Below are 25,728 nucleotides of genomic sequence, written 5' to 3'. Positions count from 1 at the left end.
AAACACCAGAATTGTATTTCTATAGTTTTATTCAACCAGAAACACACTACAAGTTACAAACAGGCAGGCCTGCCTTAACCGAGTTATTGAGCATTTTTGGTTAGGGATTCTCAGAGTATGGAAGGTGTATTGAGTGGGTAAATGAAAACATGAAAAAACTAAATAAAATGGAATGCACACATTTGAGGTATATTGCGAATTACATCAAAAATAATATAATAACATATTTACTTAAAGTTTGAACAGGGCAGGATAGAGAGGGAAGACGGTGGGAAGAAGGACATGCAGATAATAGAGGAAACAGTGTGGAGAATGAGGGAGTATCTACAAGGCTAAATGTGTCAGAGAGATTATGTAGAGTGCAGATAGAAGAGACGTGCAAGTGGGAAGCAATAGTGAGCAACTCTGACAGACAAATGAGAGCTGCCTCGGGGGAGGGTTTTCTGGAAAAACCAGATTGGAGGGAGACACACAGAGCATTGGGCTCCAGTTAGTTCATGGTATGGCTGAAGACCAGGTTCCCAGGGATTTCAGAGTGGCAAAGGAGCAGGAAGATGAGTCAGTAGCAAAAGGGATCTGTAGGGCCAGCGGTAGGTTTCTTCAAGGTGTGTATGGCCGCGGCCACCTTGTATGAGGCTCGGAAGATGCCAGCTAACACAGAAAGGTTACAATGGAGGCGAGGTGAATGCAGGTATCTGATTACAAGCTCTTTGACTTTTTGGGGCGAAACGGGCTCAGTAGGAGCACAGAATGGGTTGCCTACATAGAGAATGCAGTACAGGTAAAAGAAAAGTGTGATATGGACAGGGGGTGGGGCTTGAGGGTGGTAGAGTGGAGGGAGGGAGAGATATACAAGATTGCACCATGAGTTCCATATTTTAGTTATTTTAGCAGAGACATGGGTGTCAAAGTCATCAGCGGAGAGGGTCAGAATGTGGAGCGAAGTTTGGAGGGGCAACCATGGAATGGAGGGTTATGGAATGCTTTAATTGTGAGTGGGAGAGGATATGCAATTAACATAACAGGAAGGTTTAGCAAAGTCTATACCAGGACAAGTAGAGATTCCATGAAGGCAGCAAGCACAGCAAGCGAGCAGGCATTGTGCTAGCAGTCCCATTGGAGGTGCATAGTGGATCCCAGCTTTTAGATAGCTGGTGAGAACCATGGTTGAGGATGAGAGGGAAGTAAAGAACAAGCCTTGCAAAAGGGGGCAGCCGGAGGTGTGTTTAACTCTATCCAAATACAAGTTCGATAAAGTGAGCACATGGAGGAGAGCTTGGAGGGCAGTTATAACATTGTCAGAATAGGGGACCATGGAATCAGGCTTGAATTTTCGTTGAGCAATAGGCAAAAATGTAAATAGAAAATGGAGGGCGGTGGAGGGTGTGAAGCGGATGAGTGTGAGAGGGTCACATAGAGAGCAGTGGAGTAAAGTGAAGCGGACAGAAAGCTGAGATCTAGCAACCTCCCATGGTTGTAGGTAGGAAGGTGCCTTAGACTGCCCAAAGAGTGGTGAGATAGAGTGTAGTCCAGCTTTACTCAACGGGCCTAGATCGTGTTGTTGATTTTAAGGTTGCCCATGATGATAGCAGTGACATCAGCTGGGAGAGTTTCGAGCATTAGGCCAAGATCACAGAAGAAAAGATTGGGGATGCCAGGTGGGCAGTAGATAAGTAGGAAAATGAGAGGAGAGGGACCGAGAAATTGAGCGACTATGTGTTTGAATGAAGGGGGGGGATAAAATTAGAGGGGTGAAGCTGGGCCGAAGGTGTTTTCTGAGAAACTGTAACACCAACACCACTTCAAAGGGAGTGGGAGAAGATAGTGCCAGTGGGGCCAGTGTCAAGCAGCCATCACAGAGAGTTCGGGAACAGTAAGAATTATTTCTTTATTTCTGAAAGATCGGCATTTCAGAAGGCCAGAGAGGGGAACCAGAGGTGTAGAAAGATTTCAAGTTGCCCCTTAAGGGGTACATTTGGGGGAAAAGAGGTTGGAATGGGTAGGGTGTTAGTGAGAAGAATGACCGGGGTTTTGTTTGAGAAAGCTATGAAGGACGAGGATGGGCGAAGAGGACAAGAGAGATGGGGAATAGCAGGATAGATCGTGCAGCAGCAAAATAGAGAGAAAGAGAGAGACAAACCAGGAGAGTCAAGTAAATATTTGGGAGCATGGTGGGTACATGACAAATGAAGGAGACGGTGGGATAAATTGTGGGAATGTGACCAGGGGTGCACAGAGGGTTGGCTTTTACTAGATCTGTAGGTTTAAAGTACAGCAGAAACAATGAAAGTACAGTGAGCAGGGTCACTAATAACCAAATTATATTTAGCTGGCTCACGAGTGACTAAAGGACTGTTTGTAGGGCCAGCAGCAACCAGTGTACAGTTAGCTGGGTAACTAGCAACAACATAAATACAATTAGCATTGTCACTAGTGACCAAAGTAATGTTATCATGGTCACCAGTGAACAGAGTACAGTGAGCACCAGAGACTAAAGAGCAATTTGTTGGGCCACTAGTAATCAATGTACAGTTAGCAGGGTCACTATCATCCAAATCACATTGAGCAGTATTATTAGCAAGCAAAGTACAGTTATAGGATCATTAGCAACCAAGTAAAAATAAGACTCAGCCGGCCACTAGTTTACGAAAAACAGTTCAACAGGCCACTAGCAAACACAATACACTTAATCAGCCCACTACTACTGATTGTAATGGTGCCATGCATGATGTAGCTTCTAAGATGAATTAAATAAATACGGCTGAATGTGCTCCCAAGGAAAGAGGTTGTAACGCGTTAGAAGCAGATGTCTGTTGAGGAAAGTGGCTGCAGATTCGGTTGTCCCCAGGGCAACCTGGAGACGATAAAGCATCTGCTACTGGAATGACCCAAACTACCCGAGCTAAGAGAGAGGCGCCATTAGAGGAATGGTGGTCCATTTTAATACAAGGGCATCCGGTTAGTTTGGTGTTATCAGCGTTGAGAATATTAATCAGATGTTCTATGACTCAAATCTACCAATTTAATACATTTTAGAATGTATGGTGCTAAAATGGATAACCTACCACTTGAATGAAGCTGAAGTAAGGATGTAGACACGTGTGATTTAAAGTAAGAGAATGTTAGATTTGTGATGTGCAAAAATAATTGTTAAAGGTGGGCCTTTGTTTTCCGTACTGTATTTTCTCTAAAGAGATTATGTAAGGAACATAATTTGATGTCAAGAAGAACATATTTAGGAAATGTTATAATAGCTTACTAATCCTCTTTTAATAGTTTTATAGCATTGTATGCCGAGTGTGTATGAAATGTTAAGATAATGCATTTTGATTGAGTTATATAATATGTGATGTGTTTAGCAAGAAGGTTTGTAGATCCAAGCCAATGTTCAATGAAACATTATAATAATAAATAAATAAACCTAATGATGAACTCTTCAAACGGTTGCCAAGAACTGATGTTAGCACTCTGCAGTCTTTTAAGGAATGTACTTCCCTGCAGCTCTCTGGCCAGCCTCTCTTGGCGCTCTTCCTGCTCCTACCTGCAAGGCAAAAAACCTCGGGGTCATCTTCGACTCCACACTCTCCTTCTCTCCTCATATATCTGACGTCTCTAAGAAGTCACATTACCAGCTGCACCTCCTCAGAGGTATTCTTCCCTTCCTCTCCTTCCCCCAGAAGCTCACTGTCTCCCGAGCCCTGGTTCTCTCGAAGCTGGACTACTGTAACAGCCTCTATCTTAATCTGCCTGCCTCCACTCTCCGCCCTCTGCAACTCATCCAGAACAGAACTGCGAGACTTGTCCTTGGCCTCAAGCCCAGGGACCGTGTCTCTCCAGGACTGAAATCTCTACACTGGCTCCCAGTGGCTGCGAGGATTAAGTTCAAAACCCTCTGCATTGTCCACAAGGCCTTCTGGGGCCTGGGGCCTAAATACCTTCATCTCTCTCTTCCTAAATATCTTCCTTCCCGAGCCCTACGCTCATCCGTCTCCAACTCCCTCAGGGTCAGCCGCTTCTCGAAGCAACGAGCTGGGGGTAGATCTCTCTCTGCGGCAGGGGCCTCCCTCTGGAACAGCCTTCCTGCCTCCCTGAAACTTGAGGAGAACCATCTCCGGTTCCGGAAGCACCTCAAAACCTTCCTCTTCACTTCTGCTTTCTCTCTCCCTCTCCCCTGCTAAATTCTTCACCAAAACTGCACTGATTCTGCAACTGGGCCACTCTCACCGACCTCGGTCCTGGGCCCAGTCACTCTTCACTTGCACTGCCTCCCTGGCAACCCCTGCACTGCGGGACTGTCTCTGTATCACTACAACCTCCCCCCCCCAGCACTTGTCTGCACTTACCTTGCACTTGCCACCAGCTGGCCCTATTTATTTATTATTTTATTTCTATTCTACTTATTTGTACTGCACTCCCCACCCTCCCCCTTCCCCTTGCACTTTTTCCCTTCCCCCTACCCTTGCGCGGTCTGAATGAAACCTGGCCTAGTAGGATCGTTGTCTGTCTTCCCCTTGTTCCCCCCTCCCTGCCTTGTCGCGCCTTGAAACACTTGTGTATAGGCGCATTACAAATGCCATATCATATCATATCATATCATATCATACTTGTATCATAGTTTTTTCTAAATCAGTAGACAGTGTAATAGGGCCAGAAGAACTCGACCGCTCCTCTCATCATCCAACCCCACCACAGACAAAAAGTAGAGAACAATAAGGATAGCTCCTAGCACTTTGGCATCAGGTTGCTTTCCCAAGGAAATCCCATAGTAGAGCCCATACCCCTTGAATGTTCATAGGAGGTGTTGATCAGAGGTGTTACAAATATAGCAAAATGAAAATAACACCTGCTTTGCATCTAAAACAACTGAATGAGGTATTCCTGGGAGAAATGCACCTGTGGCAAGGCAGCTAGCCACAATTTCTGATCAAGATGGCCGCCTACACCAATTGAGACTATACGAGGGGCACTGGAATCTGAGATATCAGTGGGACTGGATGTTTCGCCAACTAGAACCCAAGTGGACCTGAAACATAGAGCTAGAACCCAAAGACCTAACAAAGCCCATCCCAGACCCCACCAACACCACAACAGAAGGCCTGGACATCTCGGGATATTGATTGCTGGGTGGATGACCAAGGGTCGTTATGGCATGCCTCTTCACAACAATGAGGGCTGCATCGGTTGGAGAAAATGTAGATCAGTTATCTCGCCTAAGTTTCCCCCGCTCCCTCAGTAAAAATCCACCTGAACCTTGCAGCATCACAACTTCACGACTCCAACATGGTGATTGCTACATGAATATTTTGACATTATTTTACTTAACATTAATTTCAACATAATTTCCTTTCATATGTTATTGTTCGAAATTATGGAGATCCCTTCAAAAGCACCTAGCCCCCAAACCCTTCACTTTCCTTTTCTCTGACCCTTTTCCTCTTTAGTTTGTATCTAATGATTTCATGCCACTTTTAGATCTCAAAACTATTTTTTTCTTTTTCACTTAGGCATTTGTATCCGCACATCCCTTGATTTCAGGTAATGCAGCTTTGTTTTACTCTACAGCAAAATTGCCACACTAAAGCAAACTTCAGCAACGTATTGGTGTCCCCACATGACGATATTGTGTGGTCCGCGGTGCATCGGCAGAGCGGTTACAGAGCGCTCTGACCGCCGAGCCAAAACAGAAGCCATCTTTTATTTCATACTCTTCCATGGTTTATTAATTTCTGGTCCATGAGTGAGAGCTTTGACAGGTCCCCTATCATCACACCTTGACACCAAATGTTACTGTTAGTCCTGAAGAAGGTATGCAATTAAAATGTCACTATCCATGCTATATTAAAGGAAAAGTAAGTTGTCAGGATTGGATCAAACCCTTTGAACACCTCTGTGCGGTTTGCAATGCTTCCAGTCTCCTCTCTCCGTTTCAGGTATTTTGCAGCACAAGTCTTCTGCGTTCCTCAGGCTTTGTGGACCTACCTTGGCTTTTATAAGGGCATATTTCTCTTGGGTTGTATCACCTATCCTTGCTTAGTCTCATTTGGTTCACACATCATCTCCCAGAATGCACTATTCCCCCTAAATTTCCTTTACTGATTTAGGTTAGTTTCTGGGGTAGAAATTTGTTTACGAGATTGCCAAAAAAATCCATAGATTTCTTCCTGCTGCTACAGTCTCTCTCCTTTAAAAAGCAGATGTCGACGGTCGCCTTCTTCAAATGCCACCGTTACTTGGCATTGAATTCTGAATCCCAATGTATGATATTCCCATATTGGACTCTTTTTCTGTTTCTTGGAATTATGTGTTTCAATGTCTCCTCTCATTTTGGTAACATTGGTAACATTATCAAGTTCCCTCTTTGTGATGTTTTTTGCCTATGCCTTGTCTCCCAGAAAGCTGTGCCTCGCTTATTTTCTTTCCTATAATAGGCACTTCCTGTGCATCAAAATGTATTTCAATGTAACACTTTGAGCTGGCCTCTTTCTCCCAAAATGCAGCACATTTCGTTCTTCCTTATGTTACTTTTCTTTCTTGATCAGATTTATGTATTTCAATATTTCTGTGATTCTCTGGAAATAGGCTCTTTTTCCCAGAAGGCAGTGCTTCAGTTACCTTCCTTCTAACAATGAACTCTCATTATCCGAGTTCAGTATGCCAATGTTGTTTTTCTTGATTCCTTAATGCTTTTGGGATTTTACTCTGTCTCCCAGAATGCAGTGTGACAACTACCCTATCTCTTGCTGAATTCTCTTTTCTATTCCGTGCTCAGTGCTTCAATGCTGCGTTCCTAATTTTGAAAAGCTTCCTGGGATTGTATTCTGTCTACTAATGTCAATGACATGTTTTAATTCTAGTTCTCCTCGCTCTTTCTCTCCATCGCTGACCAAGCCTCTCCCCTCTGGGTTCCCCTGGTTAGCGCCCATTGATTTCTTGCCCTTCATACCTCACTTGTCTCTGAGCCCCCTCTCTAGTTCTATTGTCTCGCTCACATGTCTCTGATTGGCTCCATTATCTCTCTCACGTCTTTTCAGTTGACCAACTCTTCTACTCAGTTCTCATCTCGTCTTATGTCTTGTATTTGTGGGCCTTCCCTCTGATTCCAATGTCTTGCCCATGGGTCTCCTGTTTGCGAGCCCCCTCGTCAGCTTGGTTCAGAATCATCCAAAATGACCAAGATTAAAAGACTGAACGGGGGATTTGGCAGAATTTCGGCCGTTCGAAAATTCCAAACGGCCAAAAACTCCAACCAAATCCCCCATTCGGTGTCCCCCGCACCCTTGTTCACTATATTGTGAGTGGGGATAGCGTGGGTGTCCTGCCGCAGCCGACCCAAAAAGCCCCCCCAAAAAAAGAAGACCCTGCGGCGCCTGTTCCTGATCACGGAAGTGAAAGGGAACAGGCGTTGCAGGGACACAGCGAGTCGGCAGCCGCCGCAAGGTAAGTAGGGGATGGGGGTGTCGGTGGGGTCTGGGGGCATGAGTGGTTGTGGGGCCAAGTCAGAAATGTTCACGGGAGAAAAGACCAAAGGTTATTTCGGAAAAATAATCTTCGGTCTTTTCTCCCTCTAACATTACCTTTGCAGGCTTTCAATCCCGATCCCTCGGTTCCATCAGCACCAACAATAACTTTCATCTTGCTCTTTCGGGCCTGGGCTGAGCCTTTGGGCATTTGTAGTCTGGAATCTCTGAAACAAAGCTCACTCGATTGGGAACGTTCAATGCGTTTGTCTCCCTTCGGCATCCGGCGTCTGTGTTGCTCCATTCGTTCTTGCCCTACGTTACTGGCTTGATTTCTGACTTCACTAGCGGTATGATCTGTGGTTCTCCCTCTCTGTGTCTTGCTAACCACTCTCTGGACTCGCTGTTTCTCTGTTGCATACCAAAACCCTGCTGGGCTATACCTCCAACTCCACCTACTTCCCCACAGGCTCCCAGAATCCTTTTATTTATGGGCTGTGTTATAGAGCTCCTGAACATATGCAGGGTAGAAGACTTTTTCATGTTGTGGTCGTTCTCTCCAGACAAAGCTCTCCATTTCTGTTTTTTCGTTGTCACTTGATACACAAGCATTCATCCATTGACCACACTCTGGTCTAATGGATATCTGAGCTGTGCAGTGATTGTATATTCTGACAAGGATATAGTGCTGCAAAGTCATACCAACGATAGCTGTGTGCTATAGAAAACACCTTTGACATTGACATAATGCTTAGGTTGCAAAAAGCAAAATATCCAGACACCAAACAGTAGTACGACAACGTTAAGGTTTAGCAAACACATAAACAATATAGTGGTTCTTTTTAAAAGATCACTGTCTAGACAAATAGTGTATCCACCTGAAGCTTAGCTTAATGAACCCCAAGTCTGTTCTGCTATTTTATCCAGATGCTTGCCTTGCTGACCATATATCTAATCTTTACATAGTGTTGCTAATGGATATATTACATGCGTTGATAGGATTTGCCTAATACTTACCTAAGTGCTATGATGCTCGGATTTACAGTCACAACGTTTGTTTTGTTTCCAACATCCTTGTGAAAATCCCCATTTACAGGCGGCAGGTTGCATCTAGAGATTAGAAACAATAATTAAAAATGTCTTTTAGCTTTGCATACCACTTTTGCAGTAACTTTATCAACTTACCTTGCCTTGACCTTCAATTGAGTAACCTTTGAGTACCAGGAGCATAATGCTCAATTCAAATCCTGCCCCAAAGTCCCATAGCTGGACGTCCATTGCACAAATAGTGCTTCAGTTTAGTGAATTTGAAATAGGATTTTTTTAGATTTCAGGAAAGAGCCTAACATGTTCCTCTTCACTTCTTCTTTCTCTCTCCCTCTCCCTTGCTAACCTCCTCTCTTCTCTCCTGCTTCCATCCCTCGTTTGCGTCCCCAATCTGCTCAGCTAGCTGAATGGTAGTCTGGTACATCTCCAGAGCCACACAGGTCCCAGCCCCCCCCCCCACCGCGCCAGTCCTACACTTGCCTCTGAGCCTCCGCACTCTGCCTGTCATTACTGCAATCAGAATACGTTCCATGTGAGTGGCACCCTCCCTCGCACTTCTGTCTGCGCCCTTGCACAACCTTGAATGTACTTGCTTAGCATGTTTGTCTATCTTGTCTGCCTCTGATTTATTTATTTATTTATTTATTTATTTATTTATTTATTTATTTATATTAATTTTTGTAACGCGCCAACATGCCCGTGGGCCTCAGGGAGCACAAAGAACAAGACAAAGACAAACAAGCATAAGAGGCAGATGGAGAAGCGAGTCAGGAGATTATTCCAGGTTAAATAAGTGAGTCTTTACAGCACATTTGAACGCTGTATAGCTCTGGATCTGCCGTATACCAGCTGGAAGTGTGTTCCATAAAAGGGGACCCTGAGCATCCAATGTAGTACCTCCAAATTTGGCTGAATTTAGGATAATTGAGAGTGACCTCAGAAGAAGAGCGAAGGTTCCTCACGTTAGGTTTGATGACTATACGGGATGACAGATAGGTTGGGCCGCTGAGACTGAGGCATTTATGGGTCGTAGTAAGCATCTTATGCGTTATGCGGTGTTTGACGGGTAGCCAGTGGAGTTTTTTCCTAAAAGTAGAGATGTGTGTGCGGTGTGACTGATTGAAAATATCACGCACGGCATTGTTCTGTGCCACTTGTAAGGATTGGATGTTAGAGGCTGTGGTGCCCGCCAGGAGTCTGTTACAATAGTCCAATCTTGAATTTATCAATGCAGTGGACAATAGAGCACAGTTCTCTTCCGATCTGAATGGTCGAATATATCTAATTCTCTTGTTTATAGCACCACAACTAGATTTAATGCAAGAAATATGGGATTTCATGGAGAGTTCCTCATCAAGTACTACTCCTAAGGTTTTGACTTTCTTTTGAACTATGATGGTGTTATTGGCAATATGAAAAGAGGCGTAGTTAGGGTCAAGTTTTGCCCGGATGTTTTTAGATGCCACAATAAGGAATTCAGTCTTTTAATCATTAAGAGCAAGAGAATTACAAGCCATCCAATCTTGTATGGCCTTATATATTCGGTTAATGGTTTCTGAATCGCTGCTGTATGAGCCACTCAACTGAATAACACCCTGAGTGTCATCAGTGTAATTCGGATATTGCACTCCTAGTTTGTTCAAAAGATCGAGAAGGGGCCGGATGTAAAGGTTGAAGAGCAGCGGTGACAGACAGGAGCCCTGAGGGACTCCACATGTCTGAGAGATAGGAGAAGATTGTTTATCACCCACGCAAACCCTTACAATTCTGGGACCCAGAAAGGAAGCAATCCATTTGGATGCAATTGCAGAGCAATTGGCAACCTCTCCGAGCCTTGATACTAGTAAGATATGATCAACTAGGTCAAAGGCTGCGGAGAGGTCCAATAGCATGAGCAGAGCAGCTTGGTTTTTGTCAGCTATGCTAGCAAGTGTAGATTTGAGATCCAGCATAGCTGTCTCAGTTCCGTGACATGCTCTATATCCCGACTGACGGGTACCCAAGATGTCGTATTTTTCAACATGGGCCTGTAGCTGTAAGTAGGCCAGTTCGTCAAGTATCTTGAGAACATAGGGCACGTTAGTTATGGGTCTGTAATTCTCACTGTTGGCTGGGTCAAGGCCTTCTTTTTTCAGTTGAGGAGTGATCCATGCTGACTATAGCAGGTCCGGCACCAGACCCTCATCAAAGGAGAGGTTAACCAGTTTGGTAATCCATGGGACCAGGGTCTCTAAGGACTCCTTAAGAATGCTGGTGGGGCAGTCATCTGCTGGACAAGATGTCTGCTAGGGAAGTCATCTGCTCTTCCTTCCCTAGCTGGTTATGCATGCGTGCATAGGCGCACTGAAGACCTACATTTTGTTCTTGTATGCTCCTCTCCTGCCCCCCCTACTTTTTCCCCCACTCTTTGTTATGCACTTATACTAGTGGAAACGCTACTTTTTGCTGTTAGATCATTCGGAATCTTCAGGGCCTAAGAATGATTATGTTTATCCCCTTGTTCTCTTCCTGCCTTGAAGCGCTTTGAAGCACTTCACTTGTGTATAAGCGCTCTACAAATAAACAATTACAATTACAATTGCTTGCTGTTGCATTTTCATTTATTTACTATTTGGAAAATAAAATGTCGGAAGTATGTGAGAGGTTTAAATAATCATTGTGTGTTGCTGTACATCAGAGTAAATAATTAATTTTAATGGTTACGTTTTGTGAAACTAGGCATTTATCGTATATTTACCTTGTTTTTTATTGAGCACTTTTAATGGTCATGCTGCCTTAATGGCTGCTCCAAAGCTCATCCTGTAGGGAAAGTAGGCGAGGAGGGTGTGAGAGTAGAGGTAAGTGAGATGGGAGCAGGGGGTGCCTCAAAAAAAGTGATGCGAGAGAATAGAACATAATTCAATTTAATCAGAGGGACAGGCATCACAGGAGCGTTGTCAGCGTGTTCGTGCACCTATCATGATGACCTCTACTCTTACTGACGGTGAGAGAGAGTTCCGCAAGATTGGGCCCTACACATCAAATCCACTGACTTTCGGCCTCTGTCTACCAAGGAAAAGAGCAGGACGTTCAGGATCTTAAAGGTTGTAGCACTATCTCCTAATATCAACAAATTTCAGGCCTTTGTCACGCAAGTGTAACCACGTCTGAAGTGTTGGAGCTGTGTCCTTCTGGCAGGTATAGAGAGAGTAGAAGGCTTTTTGGAAGGGAGACTGAGTAATTATAATCAGGGGTTTGTCCCAGGAGGGTCCACGATTCAGGTGGCTTGCAATGGATAGATGTCATGAGATCATGGTATGGTAAGAGCAAGGAAGAGTGTGCACCATCATCCTCGAAATAACAACGCGTGACATAAGTAGGGCATATCACTCTATAAGCGGACATTCTAGATGCCTGAAAAGTCAGTGAAGTATACTGATAGGGAACAATACCTTAAAATGGCTGATGGGCAAACACCCCACCATGCCCATTGAGCACAGCAACCGAGCAAATTAGAGTGAGGTTTCAGAAAGGTTTCAGCCTGCCAACCAACATAGTAAGTAGGGTGCGCAGAGTGCCTTGAATTCATACCTCAGGCACTGCATTCTCTGAACCACAGGTGTATGCCACCATAACCGTTAGTACTTTGCGTATCGTAAGGACTGGGGTCTACAGACTGCCCCATCCCCTAATCTACCAATGCCCACATCATTGTTGCATACAGTGTCCAAAGAATATTTGAACGATTAACAGAGAGGAAACAGAGAAAACGAGAGAGAAAAAGAGAGGGACAGGGTTTGGCGGTGGCAAGGTGAGAAACTGAAATGGGAGTTGTCTGCTTAGAGCGGTGGTAGGAGTGTGGAAGGAGACATTGTTAAGCATGCTCATGCTTTGCTTTGACTTCTAATGCGTGTTTATGACTTTCAAGCCTTGTCATGCTATGTTATGTTTGCCTGTATGCAGCTTCATGATTGTGCCTCTCAATAACCTGCCTATCAAAGTATTCACTGACTGCTCCCCTCCCCCCCCCCCCCGCTCACATTCTACATGGAAACTGAACACCCCTCCAAAATGCGGCCAAACAACAGAACGCTACACCTCCACAGCCCACTTAAATACCACATCCCCAGCATATGCATTTTAGCAGCGCGGGGACACATTGCGCTCCTCCGACACAAATGCCTCAATGCTCTTGGCACAGAGCATCTAGAAACAGATCCACACACTGACCTCAAGGTACGTCCGGTCTACATACATCCACACAACCACAAAGCTATATGGAATTTCTTTTTCTCACCTCTAACTCATGCCCTTCTATTTCAGATCCACCAGAGGGAGTGAAGTGTGCCTGGCAGTGGAAAGCAATATGAAGCCCAGTAACATAGCATGTTGTGTATCCAGGTTGTGGGTGTTCACAAAGTCCAGTTTATGGCTAAGATTTTGAGTAGACCATGTAGAAAATGATCTTTAGTGAATGACTCTTGGAGTGTGCAGAGTGAAGGGCAAAGGACGTGGTGGGAGAAGTGCTGCGTTTCAAAGAGTGTAATTACACTGATTCCAATGGAGTTAAAAGCAACCTACTCTGTTTTCTTAAGTCACACATAGCACGGATGCTTCTGCTGTATGCGATAAACATAATACAAAAAAACTTTGAATTGTAATCGCAAGTGTCAAGAATCCACTTTGAAAATAACACACAAAACTACATCAGGCAAATAATATTTGTGTCTGATTGTGAAAGAATAAAAGCGCAAGGGGGAGGAATGACTGCAAGGGGAAGAATTACAGTGCAAAGGGGGAATGACGGTGCAAGAAGAGGCAAGAATGACAGCTTAAGGAGGGGGAAGAATGGCAGTGGAAGGAAGGGGAAGAATGACAGTGGAAGGAGGGGGAAGAATGACAGTGGAAGGAGGGGGAAGAATGACAGTGGAAGGAGGGGGAAGAATGACAGTGGAAGGAGGGGGAAGAATGGCAGTGGAAGGAAGGGGAAGAATGACAGTGGAAGGAGGGGGGAGAATGACAGTGGAAGGAAGGGGAAAAATGACAGCTGATATTGTGCATGTTCAAGAGCTTTCTCTTTTCTAAGGTTGTAAGTTAGACCTCATTGTTGGGTATCATTCCTCTGGGCAACCCCTCCCTTTGGAACAGCATTTTGAGGGCTTCTATCACCATGTTGGCCGTTATGGCAGATAGAAATAAGGATTTGGATAAATAATCTACTATTACAATGCCATAACTCTGTTCTGGTTCTATGGTTTCCAATGGACCTATGAAATCCAGACCAATCCTTTCCAATACCCCATTGAGGGTTTCTGTGGCCATTAAGGGTGTGTGCCTCACTCTTAGGCGTTTATCGCTGTTTATGCATTCATGTCATCTTTTAAGTGCAATTTTCACTTCATTATCCAAGTAGGGCCACCAGTATGACTCTCTATTTTCCCTTCTTTTTTTATTTTATTTTTTATTCATTGGGTATTTATAATGCGCCTATACACAATGTGTTCCAAGGCGCAACAAGACAAGGTGGGGGGAGAACAGGGATCACAAGTCCATATTGGTGCCTAGATGACCTGAATGAGCATGTTCTATTATGGTGCTTCTCAACATTTGTGGGGGCATCACTTTGCCATTTCTAAACAGCAGTCCATTATCTGAGTAGAGTTCACTGGCAACTTTCCAGAAGGGTCATAAGCTCTTCGGTACTGCTTTCTCATCGGGCCATCCTTTCCTTATCCATTGTACCAATTTGGGCAGTATGACTCAAAGGTCAGTTAAGTGTGGTGTTGGTGAAGAGTACAGCCATTACTCTACTCCAGAAAACCCACACTCCTCTTATTACCTGTTATCAAGTCTAATTATGTAAGGCAGCCATTTTAGCACTCAGTCTAAGTGTGTAAAATAACTATGCTCTAGATGTACAGTAGCCATACTTAACGCCCAAAATGTTGGTATAGCTTTGTTATAGGCCCCTGCTGCGCTCTGAGATATAACTTTGCTGCGCCCCATAGATAGTCATTATGTTCGGCACCATAGCTAATTTGTGTTGAACGTTGTCATGCCCTGTAACTAGCCATCGTAAGGCAATACAGGCGGGAGGCACAACCGTTACTGTGCTCCAGAAACCTAGCCACTCTTACACTAACACTACTCTGTAAACAGTGCTGACATAGTTGCCCTATGAGTTGAATTGTGCTATCCTCCAAAGTCAGCCATTGTGATACACCTCATAGTTTGGCCATTGTTCTGAATTGTGGAAGAAAATGGCAGACATAATGCAGGATTTAAATGTGTTTTGCGGGAAATTAAATGTGTTGCGGCCAAATGTATTTTGGGGGCAGGAAATGTGTTACAACAGACATATTAGGAAGATTAGCAATGCATTTAATTTGGATAGATCTGTGAGGAGTAGCCATGCATCACATTCAGGTAAATTTGCAGGAATAGCCATGCGTCACTTCTAGATAGAATTGTGAAGATTAGCCATGCGCCACATTTGGGTAGATTTGTAGAGAATAGTCACGCGTCACATATAGATAGAATTGTGAAGATTAGCCATGCAGCTTATCTATATAGAACTGTGAAGATTTGCCATGTGTCACATTTACATGGAGTTGCGAGGATTGGCCCTCCATCACATTTGGGTAGTATTGTGAAGATTGGCTATGCCTCACACTTGGTTAGAATTGAGAAGATTAGTCATGCATCACATTTACATAGAATTGTGAAGATTGGCCACGGATCACATTTAGGTCAAATTGTGAAGATTAGCCATGCATCACATTTAGGTAGAATTATGAAGATTAGCCATGTATCACATTTAGGTAGAATTGTGAAGATTAGCCATGCGTCACATTTGGGTAGAATTGAGAAGATTAGGCATGCATCACATTTACATAGAATTGTGAAGATTGGCCACGCGTCCCATTTAGGTCAAATTGTGAAGATTAGCCATGCATCACATTTAGGTAGAATTGTGAAGAAGAGCCATGCGGCACATATTAATAGAATTGTGAAGATTAGCCATGTGTCACATCGAGATAGAATTATGAAGATTAGCCATGTGTCACATTTGGGTAGAATTGTGGAGATTAGCCAAGATGATCTCTGATCGAGGCATGCTACCATGGGAATTGATGCCATAAACTCCTTCACCTGGGGCGCAATATCAAGTATGCATGGGTTGGACATGCTCATCTTTTGCTCGCAGACATTCACTACGCTCTCCAATCAGATGAGCTCCCTAGCACTCTTAGCTCTCAGAAGGGGCAATAATACGATATAATTCAGCAATTCAAACCATAAACTGCCACAGGAATAACCATCCACCCGCTATAAACAATTACCCTGGACCCGTAAAATAAGTCCACTGGCACTTATAACCGAGCTTCAGCGATGGACGGACTCAGTTCCATCTCAAGGGAATACGCCCTGAATCCGGCGAGGAATCTGGCACGGCAAGCTCCTGCAAGTGACATCGAGCTGCTGCCGCCTGTCATCAATACTCAGCGCACTGCAGATCAGGAACACTCTAACCCCTGCTGCATATATCGCTGCCAGTTCAGACACACCACTTACATCACAGACTGATCTGTTGCTTGACCTTCGGGCATACCGAGTATCGGTCTTCATATCTAGGATGTATTATATGTCCAATAGAACAGAACTGAAGTAAATGCACACTGAGAAGGTGTCATCCTATAAGCAATCTACATGCCCAACAAGACACAGGAATTGAGACCATGGTGGATGTTGCTGGTCCCTGGGCCCACTGAACACCAGTCATCGAATCTAGCTGGGACTCGTAAGTCTGATAGAACAGAACTGGATGTGACTGTACACTGAGAAGGTATCTTCCTAATAAATAATGGCACACTCAACGAGACAAAGGGACGACCATAGACAAGCAATTCGCTTAACTCAATAAAGATAAGCAAAAGGGCCAGTTAAAACTGATGACACTGACAAGCAGGCATAGACAAACTCTGCGCTAGACTGAGAATATCTCCCAGCGAACCAATGCTCCAAACCTCTAGAATAGACACTGTCAGCTCAGTGGGCACTGGAAGGTAATCTGAAATAGGGTTCTTCCACCAATCCGCACAGACACTCACACGTACCAATATGCTCACTCTCTCCTCTACACCAACAAACAATAGAATGCAGCTATAGCCCACAAAACAAATCTGCCTAGCTGCACACATAATCGCATACACAAGCTCCACCACCACCAGAATGCAAACTCCGAGGTCAACGGCCTTGCTGCACACATTCTACTGACCTCACACAACCACTGCACCACACCTAGCATTAGAATGCAGCTACAAACCACGTTAACCGCACTGGCTGCACACATACAGAGTGCACACAAGCACTATTTATTACCCTACTCTCTATACTGACCGGGACTACGATCCCCGAGGGCGTTCAACCCACAGCGCTTTGAGATCATACCAATGGTATATAAGGCGCTAACAAAAGCATGATAACATAACATAACATAGTTGCATCCTGCACTATCCAATGTTTTTTCACACATTTGAAGGCCACCTATGTTTTCCACAGTGGCTACTGCATTTGTCTTTTATAAATGTGCTGTCTTCCTTATTTACTAGATTGACATCTCTGCAGTTTTTCCATCCTGGTATGTTTCAGATGTCAAAGGCGTATTCTTCAAATTTGTATCAATGGCTTGTGATCCAACACTAAGTAGAACATGGTTTCCCACACATAGGTTCAAAAATATTCTACGGCCCATGTACAGGACAACATCTCTTTTAAAATGGTGCAATAGTTATATTTTGGTCCTGACAGTTCTTTGGAAGCGAAATGTGACTACATGTTCAGCATCCCCTTTCTTCTGTGTCAATGTCACTCCTATTCCGCATTTGCTGGTGTAAATGGTAATGTAAATGTTCCATTGTGGATGAAAAGGCTTTAAAGATGGTACTTCTACAATCATTCTCTTCGCCCCTTCAGATTCAATTTTGTACATAAGTCCAGGTGTAGTCAACAACTTTTCTGAGTAAACTTCCCATCTTCGCAGTAATTTCTGAAAACTGTGGTACAAACCTACTATGATGTTCGGCAAGTTCCAAAAATGATCAAAGTTTATCCTTGTTATTTGGTGTTGGGGAATCTACTATGGTCTGTAGGATATTCTTTTTCGGTTTTGTGCCATCTGGCAATATTGCGTAACTCAAGTAGTCAACTTCTTGAGTTTTGATTTTACACTTGTCATATCTGGATCATAGCTGTTTTTTTATTTTTACACTTTGTAGTTTTTCAAGTACTTCTTGAAGCACCTTGTTGTGGATTTGTTTGTCTTCAGCATAAAGTAAAACGTCATCTTGCAGGAAACATTCCTGATTTTATTCAGCAGTGATTCCATCACTCTTTGGAACGCTGAGGTGGCAGATGATAATCCAAGTGGCACATGCGTGAATTGATATGTACAAAAAGGGATAATAACGATGTGAGAGGCCTTCATACTTTCTGCAATTTGATTTGATGATAGTCATCTCTCATGTCTAATGTTGAGAAGAATGTGGCATCTTTCATCATCAGTTTGAGGTTGTTTATTCTTGAAATGGGATATCTCTTTGTAACCACTTCTTGGTTCAACCTGCTTAAGCCTATACAAATCCGCTATGCTTTGGACTTTGTTCTGTGTTTTTTTGTATGAGAACCACAGGACTCAGCCACACTGATGATTCTACCCGCTCTCTGGTGCCTTATTTTATAATTTTCGGCATTTGTTCTTGGAACGCCACTCAGGCGGTAGCGGGCACATGCCTGACTCTGTGTTTCACTGGAATCACACCATGTTTCAATTGTTTTCTATGTACATAATGTTTTATGCAAAAACAAAAGATGTGATGGCTGGAGGGTTTAGAATGAATCTTAACCTCTGTCATCGCTCTGGACGACCCTCCAGACCATTGTTCTTCATCTGCTAAGCCATTACAGAAAAGAGAAAGACCGTATGCAAATCAGGCTTGGTCCCACCCGAAAAGGGGAAGCTCAGCCCAAACTGCTAGATCACATGGCTTCTGCACGAGACCACAAGCATCATGTGATGATGTCATCATTTCTCTCGCAGGGATAGCCTCTTCACATTTGGCCAGGGGATGGCAGCCACAACCTGATCCTGACAATGGTGGCAGCTATTTGAGGGAGGATCCCATGGGAGGAGGCAACCCTCAGGGGCGGAGCCCGACATCATCAGATGTTACATGGTATCCCCCTTTTCCCTTAGACACTGACAACTTCTCTGTGATGCTGCAGGCCTCCATGGCATGCAAGCGACATCAATCGCAACAATGCACAAACCATCCATGTGAGTCAGAAGGCCACAATGACATGGGTCAGTGAAGCCATGACACCCCTTCCATCACTATCAGGCTTTATGGGCAGGGGATGACGTAGGCACGTATCACCATTGCACTGCAAGGTAGAAGGTACAATGCTCATCAGTGGCACACATCACAACCCAACCCCTTGCTTGCACACTGGTCACCCATGCACAGTGAACACAGTAATCATCGAATCAATCCTTGAGCCCATGTCCATCAATGAACAACCGTGCATGTGTGTGTCAGACCTACGAGCCCAGCAACTGCTGCATACCACAAAGGCACGCATCGAGAAAATGATGCCCAACATAAGTCAACATGACTCTCACATAACTTAATGCACACCAATCAGCCGACTGCACTACATGCAAACAAAGCATCAATGGTCCTGACGTACATGTGCACAGGTGACCCCATAGGACAATCAGGCCCAGTTCTGGACGTCCAAAGCAAGCAAGGCACCCCACACCTACCACATGGTCACCCTGAATCACTGAATGCTACATCCACACTGGCAGTTACATTAGGCATGACCTCCCGGAGGCCCAACAGACTGATGCCATAGTACAAGTGACAGTGAATGCTGACTCGGCATGCACCTCAACACAAATGTACTATTGCACGTTTCAATGTCTCCCAACAGGCACTCAAGAGATCCAGGAAACATCTGAGGTGGCTAGACCCTCCACGACACCAGCACCAATGGGTGACACAAAGCCAACAGGTTAAGACAGGGCACGGAGCGGGCCACCAAAAAAAAGGCCCCATGGAAGCGAGACGCCTACTGCCATGTCCACTAATGAGATGGATACGGCCACAAGGCCTCCTCCACAGGAATTATGGAAGCAGCTCCACCAGCAACAGGGGAAACTACCACCACAGCTGGGTTTACTATGGATACACACATGAACCAGAGTGGGGACGACAGCCTGCAATGTCAGCAGCCCACAGCAGCCACAGCAGACGTGCTGTCCGAATCCACTTCCCAGAGATCAAGCCACCTGTTCAGCATTTCTCCCCAGAATCCTCACCCCTGCGCAGCTATTGCCACTTCACTTGCCTCCTTCACACCAGTCCTGCTGTGCACTTGAGTCTTCATCCGATGAGCGGACTGAGCCAGATCGACGTTTATCACGTGATGTGGGCGATAGTCCTAGACAATCCCCACAGCCAGTGCCGGGCCCCGCACTGTAGGCTCTCTGGGAACGGCTCAACAGAATGGAGCTGTGGCAGTCTGAGATGCGCGCAATAGCCCAAGAACAATTGGGACATTCACAGGAAATGCGGGATGTCATACGGGGTGCAGCAAGACGGGTGTCCCGACGGGTTCATCGACAGCAATGCCAGCCACACCTGTGTGAGCCAGAGGCTGAGGGAGCTGGTCGAACAGTTATCGGCCTCCCATGAGACTAAGGCCTGGGGCATCAACCTCACCATGGAACACCTCCGGAGTAGTGGGCAGGGGAGTTTGGTGTCGCAACCCCTACTGAGGGGTCATTGGCAAGCACCCCACCCATGCGATCACAGCGCTGTATGTCACATGATTCCAAGCCTGCGAACAAAGGGGACAAGAGGAAGCGCTTGTGGTTGATTGTGTTGGGGCTGAGAGATTAGGGTGGGTGATGGTGTTGGGGCTGAGGGAGTGGAGTGTGTGATGGTGTTGGGGCTGAGGGACTGGGGTGGGTGATGGTGTTGGGGCTAAGAGAGTAGGGCGGGTGATGGTGTTGGGGCTATGAGAGTGGGGCGGGTAATTGTGTTGGGGCTGAGGGAGTGAGGTGTTTGATTGTGTTGGGGCTGAGGGAGTGGGGTGGGTGATGGTATTAGTGCTGATGGTAATTGGTTCTGTAGAATAAACACAGTTGATTCTTGATCAATTACAATGTTTTTATTCAATGGTCTTGGATATATGCACTCAGTGCATGTACAGTGACGTATGGGATGCATGTGTGCCACGTCAGAATAAATTGTCCTTGAGGTCCTGGGGGCCATTCTTCCTTCCCTTACTTCCCCACGTATGTCCTGTGGTGCTCTGTAGTCCCCTGCAACGTCTTCCTTATCTGAGCCTGGGGGAATGGTCATCATCTGGAGGGATTTCTATGTTCCTTTGTATGCACAAGGTGCGCAACATAGCACATATGACAACTATTTTTCTTACTTTCTATTTTGCCTAATTTCTCTGGGCTGTACATGAGGGCACCACCTGTGTGCTAAAGGCACCTGAATCTGGCTTTCAACAATCCGAATGAGCGCTCAATGCATCACCTGGTCCTCCTCTGGGCCTAATTGTAGGCTGTCTCCTTTGGTGTACCAGAGTTTCTCACACGTGTCATCAGCCATGATAACTGCAGATAGCCTGTGTCACCTGCAATACATGAATAGACTGTGTGAGAAGTGGCGTTGTGTGGGTCAGGGTACATGTATATGGTCCTGATGTAATGCTGACAAATATGCGCACATCATTGCATGTGGCCGGTGCACCCTGATTACAATGCAGTCGATGGGAATTATTGTATATGGTACACTTGCAGTCATGCACAGTGTATGGAGCATCATTCATCAATTTTTGTCTATGCAAGGTCATCAACATTGCAGTTGTCGCTATTGATGTGCCTGTAGACCATGTGCAGACCATTGTGATGCTTTGTCAGGGTATGGGTTTGACGGGTGCCCTGATTGCATTCTTTGGTATTGCATACTAGGATGTACTGCGTAGTGACATGAGTTCAGTCTGTGTGCTAGGGTAGGTCAGTCATGGTTTGTCGCCTGTTCTATGCTTTATTGTTGCTGCATCATGGGACTTGTAGTTGTGGCACATTACTCACCATTCCATTCCCCCATGTGTGTCACAGTGATATGTCTTTTTTGGATTGACTACTACTTACCCACAAGTCAGGTAAGCTGTCCTCTGTGTGTGTCCATGTACGCTGGTAGAGTGCTGTTCGGTGTCCAGTCAACTGGTCGACAACAAACTGGTCGACTGCAATTTGGTCGACACCATTTGGTCGAATGCCAAATGGTCGAATTTTTTTTTTTTATATATATGTGTTTTGTGGGTTTTCGTGTGGGGAAAAAAATAAAAAAGAAAAAAAGGGGGTTGGGGGGGGGCCCCCCCCAAAAAAAAAAAAAAAATGGGTAAAAAAAAAAAAATTCGACCATTTGGCATTCGACCAAATGGTGTCGACCAAATTGTCTGTCGACCAAATGTTTTCGACCATTTGACTGGTAACCGTGCTGTTCCTCAGTATCATGGCAACAATGGCTGATTGTGAGTTCGCCGTCACATGTCATTTGGACATTCATGGAATGGTACTGTTTCCTGTTCCAATATGCCTGATCCATTGCCTGTGGGGGCACCAAAGCCACATGTGTGCAATCCAATGTCACTATGGTGTCGGGGAAGTGAGGAATGGTGTAGAAACGTGCCTTTGCTGCATGCACCTGCTCTTGGGTGCTGGGAATGAAGATGTGCTGATGGGCATGCCTCATGAGTGCATCCAGGACTTGGTCCTGAATGTGGGCTGGGACATCCCATGCCGTGTAGCCACAGTGTGCTGTAATCTGCCTGTGGCACAGTAGTGTAGAACAGACACAAGGTTCAGCGGTAGACGGGGGGGCAGTTCTGATTGCAAGGTCACTCTGGAGATCGGCCTGGATCAGGGTGAGCAGGTCTGTGATGGTGGGATGGTCCATCGATAGAGGGTCATTGATTGACTGTCAGTGTCCATGGGGATGGGCAGACCAGTGGTATGGGTGACCTCTGCAGCACACATCTCCTGCGCCTTTGTGATGCCTGTCTCCCTCCCTCCTGGGGTCTTGCGTGCTGCTGTAGCTGGATGTATAGTAGTAGGTTGTGGATCAGACGACGTCTGCTTGGGGCTGCTTGTTGCTTGGATGTGTGTTGGGAGAAAGTGTGTCCATCTTCTGCTCCTAGAGAGTGGATCTGGTGCACCTGTGCCTTCATTTCAGTTACCTGTCTGCATTTTTGGTGGAGGTGATCTGATTTTGGCAGAATTTGCTCCAATTTCTGGAGGTAATACCACTGATTTTGACCTCGAAATTAGGCAGTAATAGGTTTGCATTTTTGGCAGTACTTCCAGGAATTATTGAAGTAATCACTGCTGGGGGTAATTCCGCTGGAGGTCATTCTTCCAGCGGGATAAGTGCCAAATTTTCTTAAGTCATAATTTGGCATAGTGGTAAAGTTGGCGGTAGCAGATTTACCACGTACTGTCATACTTATGAGGCCCATAATCTAAGGTCGTTGAGCAATTCCCATTTCACCAAGTGGGACATAGAGCTTTCCTTGTCTGGTCTTTCAGGTTCAGGCAGCCAAAGGTGTACATGTACATGACTCTACCCCATTCAAAGTACTCCGCCTTCCCTGCTCTATGCGGGTAGGAAGTATTGCTAAAAGTTGGGTCCCCATCGTTTATTAATAGGGAATAAGGATGGCAATGGGCATTAATATCACCAGCGATTATTATATATTAAAATGTCCTCCATGGATTTCATAACAATGGTAGCGTGCGCTCCACCTGGAGGATCGTACAAATGTATAATTAGCAAGTGATTTCTAGGTGTTAAAAATTGCTACAATACAGCAGCTAATCATGGTGGAATAGTATTTGAAGCGAGCACATGCCCCAGTAGCCGAGCCTCCAACTGGGCAGCCTTTCTCTTTACCTACTGACAGGGGATGCTGACATAAGAAAGAGCGAAAGCCGTGGGTGTTCCAGGAGAGCCACCTTGTGGGTTCATCTTGTAGAGGCCGTCAATAGAGTCTGCCTCCCAGGGGTTCAGGAACCCAACTTTCCTTTTCCTTGTGAGTCGTCTGTCCCATGCATAGGTTTCACGATGCTGAAAGACGACTTGCTTTTTTAGAGTTGTTATTACCCACCAAGAATTGGCCACCCACAGAAGAATTTGGGCAATCCACCAGAGGACCATTAAGAGATTGCATCCGACATACCGTTAGAAAATAGCCCAAAGTTTGAAGCTCCACATAACAGTTACTAAGCAATTCAACTATCACGGGTGAGACGAATTCAGTTAGAACCCAGTTAGTCTGGCAGTCATTTTCAGGAAATTCAATAAGCACAATATCTTCAGAATGGATGGACTTAAGCTGATCAATTTGTTGAAAAATCTCCAGTAAGAAAGATTTGTTTAAGAATGGGCTTGCAGAGGTCGGTTGAAGGTCCTCCAATTTTATCAATTTGGCCAAAGTTCTTTGGGCAGGTTGGCCCTCCCACGTGACAGATGTGGGCATTTGTTTGGAAGTGATCAAGTTGGAGCCTGGAGCAAATTCTGTGTTCAAAGGCAATCCAGAGTTAAGACCTCCATACCCTAATTAGTTTGGCACAATTGGTAGACAAGTCTGCTGATTACACGTGGGAATTGGCCCAGGGTTAGGGTCATCACATCCTTCATGGATGGCTACCGATGGTGGGTAATTCTGCAAATTTAAATTACCCATGGGTCCATTGCCAACTTCAGGTACCTGAGGGGCCAATCCCGGGGCGACTGATTGTTGATTTGCAGGGTGACCGGTTGATTCAGCTGGACCTTTGTTAGAGGTGAGCCATCGGTCTAAGGGGGCGCGCAGTTGTACCTGGTGAGTTTCACTGTCGGGTTAAGTATTCATGATCGTTAAGCACGGCAGCGTTTTTCCATTTATTTGACCATTTAGGGCTGGTGTATAGTTACATTCTTTCCCAAGATTGGTGGTTGGTGCGAAAGAGACCTTCTTGCGAATTCGCCAGATTGTGCACACGATTAGAACATTCCCGATGCCTCTGCCGTCTGAGATGCCCTTTCTTAATGGTTGGCGGAGAGTCGGTTGGGGCCATGATCTCTTCAATGGAAGGTGAGGACGAAGAAGTGCTGTTCAACTCTGCATCACACAATAGTGCAGCATTGACCCTTTCCAAATCAGCTGAGGCCAGAGGGCCAAGGGGAAGAGCAGAGGGAGTCAATTTGCTGTTTAGAGAAGGGAAAGTAGATGTCGCTTCACAGATATTAGTTACCGGTTCTGTACACGAAGTATCATTTCTCACATCCACTTTGTTATAGTTTTCTAAGATAATTTCCACCATCCTGGGCAGTATTGTCTTAAGATCTGGGTGCTCCTTTGACGTACCGGAGCATAGTCTGAATAATGTGTTGAGTGAGACAGCAGCTGCATTTATGGTGGGGGTGGGAGATTCTCCCTCCTTGAAAGTAGAATCTGAGGTGGTAGAAGATTCTCATCTACTTTCACAAGCTGATAAGTCAGAAAGAGAGACCAACCGCTCCACGTCAGTACTGGTAGAAAGATTTCTGTCTATAATATTGTCATATTGGGTGGAGATTTTTAAAGCTCTTCCATTACCACCCAAAGAATCATGTTGGTTCGATAACAAATCATTACTATCGATAGTGGGCGATGAGTGTTGAGTCCACTGGACAAGAGTATTGTCACAAGGCAAGTGTGAGGGCAATGTGGAAATGATCTCAAAGGCACTCGTAGAGGTAGACGGAATGGCATGAAAGAACCCAGTGATGATTGTCTGCGCCACAGAAGTGGTGTTCATCTTATTCTCCTTAGGATGGGGCATCTTGCAGCATCTTTCATGTTCTAAAGTAAGGGTAGGACTGTATCTTTGTTTCCCTTGACGTATAGCATTACTTCAGAGTGTACTGGTGAGCGTCTTAGTGGGTTTCGTGTTCTGCGAACTGAGTGCCAATCCCAGTAAGATGGTAGTAATGCAGCAGATGGGAATAGTGATAATGTTCATGCAAAGGGCTTAGCAATGAAAGAAAAGCAGCCTATCAGAAATCAAACAGTCAAAGTCGTGTATTATTAAAGTTCATACAGAAACAGTCAGCTCACTGTGTCGACTGCTCGGCTGCTA

At 45.1% G+C, this 25,728-nt stretch overlaps 1 protein-coding gene across 2 annotated transcripts in view; it reads right to left on the bottom strand.

Annotated features, from left to right (window-relative positions):
• Positions 1 to 25,728, bottom strand: part of ST8SIA6 (ST8 alpha-N-acetyl-neuraminide alpha-2,8-sialyltransferase 6) — a 564,875-nt gene that overhangs the window by 66,645 nt on the left and 472,502 nt on the right. For both annotated transcript variants that reach the window (XM_069648348.1, XM_069648347.1), the window contains one exon: positions 8,475 to 8,567. In XM_069648348.1, coding sequence (XP_069504449.1) covers positions 8,475 to 8,567 — 93 coding nt within the window. The remainder of the gene's footprint in view (positions 1 to 8,474; positions 8,568 to 25,728) is intronic.

This window comes from Ambystoma mexicanum, chromosome 2q (genome assembly GCF_040938575.1).
Source record: "Ambystoma mexicanum isolate Mex_15411 chromosome 2q, UKY_AmexF1_1, whole genome shotgun sequence".
Taxonomy (NCBI): Eukaryota; Metazoa; Chordata; class Amphibia; order Caudata; family Ambystomatidae; genus Ambystoma; species Ambystoma mexicanum.
The sequence above is the reverse complement of the archived record's forward strand: the minus strand, read 5'-3'. Positions and strand labels throughout refer to the sequence as shown.